This window comes from Palaemon carinicauda, chromosome 1 (assembly GCF_036898095.1).
Source record: "Palaemon carinicauda isolate YSFRI2023 chromosome 1, ASM3689809v2, whole genome shotgun sequence".
In the NCBI taxonomy this organism is placed as follows: Eukaryota; Metazoa; Arthropoda; class Malacostraca; order Decapoda; family Palaemonidae; genus Palaemon; species Palaemon carinicauda.
Window position 1 is genome coordinate 80,598,964 of NC_090725.1, and position 10,086 is coordinate 80,609,049.

The following is a 10,086-nucleotide window of genomic DNA, read 5'->3' on the forward strand; positions in this document are numbered from 1 at the left end:
ACTCCGCTATTGCTGGAATAGTGACATCGGGTGGAGAGATAACCCTTCCACGACACCAACCACAGACGACGTTCCACTTTGCCTGGTAGACCGATGCTCTGATGATCTTCGCAGATATCCAGACGTGCTCTTCGCAACTTTTTGTGAATATCATCTCTGAATAGGCAGGTCGCCTGTGCGACCGAGTCAAAACCAGAATCGTGACACCCAACTGCACTGTCAACGGCAGGCTGATAAGACTGCATAAACGAAGATAATTGCTGTTTCACTCCTAACAACAAAGATCAGAATCAACCTTAGGCAAAATGTAATCAGCCCTATCCTCGTCAATCCCTAGCGCTTGCCACTGTCGGGAGACGACACCCATCAGGTGGAGGCGGAGGCACTAAGTCCGCACCGCATGAAACGTAAATACGCAGAACGAATCTAATTTTGTTTTCAGCTTAGCGCCTGAAACGCACGTATAATGTTTGACAACACTAATACCTCGCTTTATCTATAGCGAGGGTGAGCGTTCTGGGGGATGACAGAAAACGCTCGAGAGGACTTCTGTTCGGATCTTAAAAGACTGTAGCGCCTGGCTACCCTCTCGATTCCTTTCGTCGTTCGACCTAACTTCTCCCCTTCCGGGAGCTTGACAGAGGTCTAAGACTAGGATAACGACAGGTCCGAACAGAAGCACTCTCCACTGAAAAAAATTCACTGCGTAATTCTAACACTAAAAATTTGCATTTTACTCTTTGGTAAAAAGAAAGTTTCACAATTATTTGAAAACCAAAGTATACGTTCTCTCAAACGAAATGAACTCTTAGAGAGAGACTTACAATTCTCTCAATCATTTGAATGAGAATGAAAAACCACTGAATCCCATATAAATGCAGCGAAATATTAAATACTAAATATTACCTTAATAGATAATATTTATAAAATAAAATAAACCCTTAAATTAAGGAATTCCAATAAGAGATAAATCATCACTCGTATTCATTGGAACATTTACACTTAATATACGAACAAACTTAGTGTTCCACTAAGGAAACAACGATCCATAGAATCGTGCGCTACATCGATTCGTATAAACATTAAGTGAAATTTAACTTCCTTTAATCTCTGACCAAGGAAAAATACTGACAGGACCAATTAATTTCAAAATAAAATGTTCCTTTTATATACTGTAGTACAACTAAAAAACTTGAGAAGAAGAATGTACTATTTATAGAAATCGCTACCAAATATTGTAATATTGTAACAATACTGACAACTGCGTAACAACTGAACGCTAGTTAATCATTGCAAACAGATCGAAGATTACCTCAAGAAAAACTATTAAAAGAATAAATTTTCTTAGACTGATAATCCTTTAATTTAAATTATAATTTAATACAGTACTTCAAAAGAAAGTATCCACTTATAATTCTTTGTAAAAAGCAAGTCGGACTTATAGCCTACGACCTAAGGCTGTGACGTCATCTTTGGACGAGATATTTACATCTCGCCCCATGCTTTCGTGAGGTTTAAAATAGGTTGAAACCGAACAAAACAATTAACGACTTAGCGGGCAAGTCCAAAACAGAAGGATGACCTGGAGGGTGCGAGTAGTAGTTGTCGGTGGGGTAGTCCAACTGTGTTCTCTAGGGCCTGTCACGGCCCTCCCCTTTGATGAAGGAATTATCTAAATGGAAGACAGCCGGTGAATAGTGGTTTTCACACGCCCTTGTTGTATACACGACACCCACAAGGTGCTCGCGCGAGGGTAGTTACCTCTGCATTCCATGCTTTTATCTTTCTCTGGTATATTTGGAAGATTTATATTAGAAAAGTGTAAAGGACCCTTTTCACCGGCCGTCACAGGTCTCTCCCCAGAAATAGATTTTTCCTAAGTCAAAATCCCTTTAATCTTACCTTTTAAGTTATAAATACGTGATCACAGTTCAAATAAAACAAAAAAGCGAAAGCCCAAACTCAAAAAAACATTAATACATCACCAAATAACGTCCAGACAGAGTAAAAAGCGAGAGAGAATTTCCTATAGAACAGCCCGCTATGGCGGCAGGGAAAATCTGAAGAAGTTGGGTATAGTTCTACCTGTAGTACCGCGAGGGCACTAGTGTGCACCTGACGTATCTGCGATAGCAGCGCGAGATTTTGAATTTCCTGCCGGGGTCCAGGGACTTTAGCCATTCTTATATAACCAGCGGGTAAGTTTTATATTTAAAAAGTTAGTTTTAATGCATCAGTTGCTGAGGCCACGGCCAAGTTACCCGATCATAAAATTTTCTCCCAAAAAAGCACCCATTGGACGGCGCTCCATTCACCTATCAGCTGGTGGTGCAAGCTTGAACATTTATTGATGTTCGGACTTATGTTTTCTCTAATCCCTACAATCTACATTCTTAACCGCCTAGTTAAGATATTGTAGTTCATTGGGACATCCTGGAATAATGCCAAACAATAATTTGTTATATATACTGTACAACCAAAGTTTAGGTTAGCCAACATCTAGTTAAACTGTTTAGGTGGATTAAGCCAGTATCAAACAGCCCACCCAAACTAACCTTTCATTTCCGTGTGCTTGTAGGCCAACTTTTGTTAGCCGCGTGATTTCAAAATATTTTATATACCACGGCCCCCCGACACGAGATTGACCTGAACGAGGTAGGGCTTCCTAACGCTAACCGTCGTGATGGACAGACGTGTCCCCTATAGTTTTACTTCAAGTGATCTTGTTGAATCTATTACTCATATACAGTAGATCAGCTTGATACCTTCAGGACGATAAGAAATTTAGACCTACGGGACTTTACACGAGTTAACCCAAAAATTTTTCATTTTGTGAAGGGCTCTTAGGTAATTTTAGGGGGTCCCTGTGAGGTGTGTAAAGTTGGTGATTTTGTCCTTATGCGTGAGGGCCCCAATGGGCACACTGGCTAATACATGTTTAATAGGTGTAGGAACCAAAAGTCGCAAAAATTCACGATACGGTAGGGCTCATTCTTCAAGCGTTCACTCGATGAACATGACGTCATTCTCCTTACATCTTGTTGGGTCGAACGTTGCTGTGGCTTGATTGGTAACGTCTCTGCCTGGTGTTTTCCAGTCGGGGGTTCGAGTCCCGCTCAGACTCGTTAGTGCCATTAGTGTCTGCAACCTTACCATCCTTGTGAGCTAAGGTTGGGGGGTTCTGGGGAGCCTATAGGTCTATCTGCTGTCATCAGCAGCCACTGCCTGGCCCTCCCTGGTCCTAGCCTGGGTGGAGAGGAGGCTTGGGCGCTGATCATATAATATATGGTCAGTCTCTAGGGCATTGTCCTGATTGCTAGGGCAATGTCACTGTCACTTGCCTCTGCCATTCATGAGCGACCTTTAAACCTTTAAGACTGTTACTGTTAAAAGGGAGTAGCTGGCTTCTCACACTCTTGTTGACTGGTATAGCTTTTGCCGAGATGTGTGAACAGATTTTGATTTTAGACAACAACCAAATTGGTGGACCAGGGCACATTGTGGAAGTAGATGAGAGTAAGTTCGGAAAGAGGATGTATAACATCGGGAAACATGTCGAAGGAACCTGGGTCTTTGGGGGCATTGACCGGGAAACATGCGAGACCTTTTTACAACCTGGGTCTTTGGGGGATTGACCGGGAAACACGCGAGACCTTTTTACAACCTGGGTCTTTGGGGGATTGACCGGGAAACATGCGAGACCTTTTTACAACCTGGGTCTTTGGGGGATTGACCGGGAAACATGCGAGACCTTTTTACAACCTGGGTCTTTGGGGGATTGACCGGGAAACATGCGAGACCTTTTTACAACCTGGGTCTTTGAGGGATTGACCGGGAAACATGCGAGACCTTTTTACAACCTGGGTCTTTGGGGGATTGACCGGGAAAAATGCGAGACCTTTTTACAACCTGGGTCTTTGGGGGATTGACCGGGAAACATGCGAGACCTTTTTACAACCTGGGTCTTTGGGGGATTGACCGGGAAACATGCGAGACCTTTTTACAATCTGGGTCTTTGGGGGATTGACCGGGAAACATGCGAGACCTTTTTACAACCTGGGTCTTTGGGGGATTGACCGGGAAACACGCGAAACATTTTTCCGAGTGGTTAAGGAACGTAACGCTCAAATGTTGATCTCGGCGCTCCAAGAGCATGTTCTTCCGGGGACCACCATCATTTACGATTGCTGGAAAGGCTACGACAAAGTCAAAGACTATGATTTCATTCATTTTACAGGTAACCGCAGAGTTAACTTCGTTGATCCTGATGACCCGACCAGACATACAAACACTATAAAATCGCAACAGCAGGTTCTTAAAAAGAGCCTGCTACCAGGATTCGGTACTAAGGAAGGGTTGTATGACAGCTATTGCGTCGAGTATTGTATCAGGAACCAATAGAAAGAGAAGTCTGCAAGTCTGTTCAGGGCCTTTTTACAACTGATCAAGAGCGTTTACCCACTCAAAGCCAGTTCTCTCTTCTTGCCGATTCCTGAATTCCCTCCCTCCACAATCCGTCCTCCCGCCAGTAACATTCAGCCCTCCACAAGTTGACCTCCCTCAAGTAACGTTCGGCCCTCCACCAGCCGTTCTTCCGCAAGTGACATCCAATCTTCCACTAGTCGTGCGAATTCAAGTTGTCTACCTTGTCACACCCAGATTTCACGTAAATACTTGCTCTGGACAAGTTTCCCATTCTAGTTCATTCATGTTTACTCTCTAGACTCCGTTGTTTTTCCGTTAACCAATCACGAACCCATCATATGGAAAGTTTGCACAGGGGGGTTAATATTTCCCAACCCCGACCTTCCAACAAACTTTTTTGTGGAAACCTTTGTCCAAGTCAGGTCTTTGTTAGTTCAAGTGAGGTCTTTTTGCGTATTTTACGATGGAAGTTATAGAAACTTGTAACGACTGCAGTATTCCATACTTAAAAGCATTTCGGTGAATTCTTTGATACGTCATCCAATGTTGATAATTTTCTTATATCTCATAATGTAATAGCCCAACGTTTACAGTATCCCAAGTGCAGTACTAAGCTAAGACAAAGAAGAAACGGCGATGTGGATATAAAGAAATTAAGACGTCACAGTCACAACACCCCGGTGACCCACAAATTTCATTGTCCCAGTCATAAAAGTAAGTCATTAATTTCTTGAATTTTAAAGTGCTAGTTTTACTAGTTTTTTAGCGTGCGCAGCTTAACATTATCGCTTGCCAGTACATACAAGCTTGATGTTTTATTTTCCTGCGAGCGAAGCGAGCCAGTGGCGGAACAAGAACCATTATATTTAGTGTTGCTAATGTTAGCGTGCGCAGCTCAACATTACCGCTTGCCAGTACAAACGTTCTTGATGTTTTTGTTTTCTGGTGAGCGAAGCGAGCCAGAATTGGAACAAGACCCATTATATTTAAACATTTCAGACAGAAAATATATGTTTTCCTTCAATAAATAACGTAATTCAACCGGTTTTCACCTTCATTTCAACAGCAACAACAACAACCAGTTCGGCTACTTGAAGTTAGTCAAACTGGTTGTTCTGTTTGGTTGCGGTTGAAATGACGGTCAAATTCCGTTAAATCCTGTTATTTGCTACAGGAAAGCATATAATTTCTGTTCGAAATGATACCCTGTAATACAGTAAAACTTTACCCAAAAATTAGTGGGAGGTTTAGAGTGTTGTGTCAAAATACCATTCTGAGCAAGTATTTATTATGGGAGATATTAAAGAAAAACGGTATTTTTTTACTTATGAACATTAATTGCTTTCCACATAAAATATAGGTTTTCCTGTTGTATTAAGATGTGATTTGAATGATTTTGAGGTTTATTTCCATCGCAAATGAATACTTATCCTTCCACCACTCCTCCCCCTATAGATAACAATCTGGGGGAACCTCCTTGGGAAGCGGGGTTTTGGGTGGGGGTGACAAAGTAGGTAAAAACAGGGCAAAATGGAGGAAAAAACTAAATATAACGATCAAACATATAAAAATGGACCGGTATACAGGTATACACTGAATTCGAAATACATAAAAACACTGGAAATGGGAAAACCTGAGCCAAGAATTATACATGAGAAAATGGCATACAAATGAGCTATATGACCAGTTATTGCAGGTCACATTGTAGTTGTGCACTAACCTAACCTAACGTTCTTCTTGATTTGTATAAGAATTAGGTTACCTTATTAATGTCCATAACTATAATAATACCAGAAAAACAAACTATTTATTGCCAGAAATATATAGTAGGATGTCACTTGCTGTAACAATCTTCTACAATTGCTCCCATGTTTTATTCCATAGTCAAAAACGATTAGATAAGAAAGAAACTTCATAACTCACTTTACTATACGTTGCACTAATCTTTCAGCTTTGGCAAATTTTCATTTACAAACTCACCAACTTGGGAGGTCTGTTATGGGGGGCACAGTAGACTACACAAAAGATGAAGGCAATATTCCAATTGTAGCTTTGTTAAAAAATCATATCCCACACATTAATCATAATTGTCAATCTACAACTTTCAGCCGGTGTGACGGTCTGAACGATCCCCCGGTCTCAAAATTCTCCTTGACATTGTATAATGGTTCTTTTCCGCCATTAGCTCGTTTCGCTCGCATGAAAATAAAACATCAAGCGCGTATGTACTGGCAAGCGGTAATGTTGAGCTGCGCACGCTAACATTACAGGAAAATAAAACATCAACCTCGTATGCACTAGCAAACGGTAATGTTCGCGCACGCGCAGATTATCAAGGAGAATTCTGAGACCGGGGGATCATTCAGACCGTCACACTGGACCAAGTGCAAGAATTAGAGTGGATTATGGGGTTTATGTACGATACATTAACTTCTAGGGCTGGGATAATAACTTAGAAATCAGTTAAACACTATTTCGGAGTCTAAGTTCATTGTTTGCTTAGGGGAAACTGACGGGGAGTTACTGTGCACGAGCTGGTAGCTTTGGGAAGCTTTGTATTTTTGCTATGACATTCATCAGTTGGTTTTTATAAGCACTCACGAGGTTCCAAATATTTATGCACAAGTTTCTAGACGTTCTATAATAGCCATTTTTATTACACTTCCATTCAGTTCCAGCATTACCAGAAGACGCGAAGTACAATATATTTCTAAAATTTATGTAATTTCATCTATTTTGGTAATTGATTATGTTGAAAATGCTCTGTTCAGTATATAGCTGCTGTTGCTCATTTGAAAATCTAAAAATTTCCCAGAAATAAAGACCCACGTGATTGGTGCACGCAAGCACTTCCATGTACAACTTGCCCAAAAAGAGAAGCAGTGAAATTCCTGATTATTCAAAGGGTGTAGCGAGCCACGGCGGAGAAAAACCATTAGAGATATATGATGTAAATCATACACAATTAGAATACTTTAATTTCCAGTCACTTACATACAATACCCTTGAATTTACAATATATTTTCCAATTGGTTATCTTGTGTAAATATGCGTTTTGACTACCATTACTGCAAATCATTTGGAGCCTTTGTATATCAGCGGCCAGTTCCTCATGTGTTCATAAAAATGGATATCAACTAATCTAAACTTTCCCCCCTAACCTAACCTACAAGCTGTGTCCTTACCTACTTACCTAACGGAGGGGGGGGGGGCCTAACGCCCGCTGCGAACCCCCCTTACACTGCCGTATTCTAAGTTAGACAATAATACATACAGGTGGCCGCTATCATACATACACCCCAATCATTTTCATTATTACTGCAAATCACTCGTCTTTACTTATTCTACACCCAAAAAACCGGTTTCACACTGAGAACCCGGAAAATTGTTTTCATTAGGTAGGTAAACTCATGAACGGGGTGGTATTCAAAAATATTCAGGGCCAGAAATGGATAAATCACGAGATATCGAGTACGAGGAATATATGGCTCGTGTATTAAGCTAAAATTAAATATATGGCTCGTGTATTAAGCTAAAATTAAAGCATAGATTTACCGATGCCCTTTTAATGCGTAGCCTACCGTAAAGCACTATAGAAGCATGACTTGCTTAGGCTTGACAGCCGGTACCTTTCCGTATTAAATAGGATAACACCAAAAGTAAAAGGATGGTCTATCAACTAAATGGCTCCTTTCTTTTATATTGTCTCTATATGTTGAAACTACCAACTGCCATAAACGACCACCCATATATAACGAGGGACTTATCAAAAACAACTTTTAATTTTTGAAATCGCATGTGCGAACGTTGACTTAAATACCTGAATTAATCTTGATCCTGTCCACTTCCACCTTCAGACATTTCACTTCCTTGGACTTCGAGGACCAGGCTTCTTCCAGTTTCTTTCTAACGACTTCCGATAGCGATTCTGTCTCATCTTTTGTGAATATTGAGAAGATTTCTTCACCCTCCGACTCGAGTGTCTCCGCCATGTTTGTTATTCTGCCGCGTCCCGTGCAGGGTTGCCAGGTTTTCTAAATGAAAAAAGGCCAACTTATAATCAACCACAGCTTTAAAAGGCCAAAATATAGTATTTAAAGTCCACATTTTTTAATGATATTACTAAAGGCCAACTAATTTTTAAAAAGGCCAAATTTGAGATTTTTTTGGCCTGGTAAAAGGCCGATCTGGCAACTCTGGTCCCGTGTTCGCTTCTTTGCATTCACAATTTCACGTTGTTCGAATCTATTGAAATGATAGTTTTCCAAATATTTATAAAATACAATAGATTTTTAATGGGTAAGATTCAAGCTAAAATTATATTTATTTATATTTTAAGAAAAAATTATAATTTGATATTATTAGACAGAAAATTATATTTTTTTTCAGTGCCTCGGGATTCATACGTTTCCTCTTACAGGGAAAATCGTGTCGCATTAATGGGTGAGATTTAACCTAAAATTATATTTATTTATATTTCTTTAGGAAAAAATTATAATTTGATGATATTAGTAGACATAGAAAATGTGAGCTTCAACCTAAAATAAATCTATTTATATTTTAAGAAAAAATTATAATTTGATGATATTATTAGACATAGAAAATAACATTTTTAATTTCAGTGCCTCGGGATTTATACGTTTCTCCTACAGGGAAAATCGTGTCGCCTTAATGGGTGAGATTCAACCTAAAATTATATTTATTTATATTTCTTCAGGAAAAAATTATAATTTGATGATATTAGTAGCCATAGAAAATGTGAACTTCAACCTAAAATTATATCTATTTATATTTTAAGAAAAAATTATAATTTGATGATATTATTAGACAGAAAATTATATTTTTTTTCAGTGCCTCGGGATTCATGATAGGAAACGTGCTGTTCTAAGAAAGAAGGAATAGAGAAAAGAAAAGAATATATCTATCAAATGTGGAAAAAAAGAGAGAAGAAATTAAAAGAATTAGAATAAAGAAGAAAACCAAGGAGGTACCTATGGAAAGGCAAATCCCTCCGCCCAACAACAAGAACAAGAACAAGAACGTTTCCTCCTACAGGGAAAATCGTGTCGCGTTAATGGATGAACTTCAACCTAAAATTATATTTATTTATATTTCTTTAAGAAAAAAATATAATTTGATGATATTAGTAGGCATAGAAAATAATATTTTTAATTTCAGTGCCTCGGGGATTCATACGTTTCCTCCTACAGGGAAAATCCTGTCGCGTTAGTTCTGTTACTTTCTGGTCAGAGAATATTAGATGACGCCAAATGGCATTATTAAATCATGTTTTTTCCATAGATTGGCTTATATTTCAGCCATTAAAATGTAAATACTTACACAGCCAACACCATCGGATATCATTGGATACATCCGACAGATAGACGCACACACGTATCCCATTGCTAATAAGTATGAAATAATAATACCAATACCCTAATATCGCAAGAGGGTCTGCCCCTCTCTTTTATTCTTCTCCTGTACTTCTCTTTCTCCCTATTTCCTTAATCTTTCCCATCCCGAGTACCTGCCTTTGAGCTATAAACTGGATTGTATCCAGGGGCACTCTTCCTTTCCCCATATTCCCCACTTCCCTATTATTATTATTATTATTATTATTATTATTATTATTATTATTATTATTATTATTATTATTATTAT

General features: G+C 39.2%; 1 protein-coding gene across 4 annotated transcripts in view; it reads right to left on the reverse strand.

Moving 5' to 3' along the window:
- The window catches only part of LOC137649263 (nucleoprotein TPR-like), a 133,866-nt gene extending 125,438 nt beyond the window's left edge, over positions 1-8,428 (reverse strand). For all 4 annotated transcript variants that reach the window (XM_068382259.1, XM_068382266.1, XM_068382251.1 and 1 more), the window contains exon 1: positions 8,246-8,428. In XM_068382259.1, coding sequence (XP_068238360.1) covers positions 8,246-8,417 — 172 coding nt within the window. In that variant the 5' untranslated portion in view covers positions 8,418-8,428. The remainder of the gene's footprint in view (positions 1-8,245) is intronic.
- Between the last annotated feature and the right edge of the window lie 1,658 nt (positions 8,429-10,086).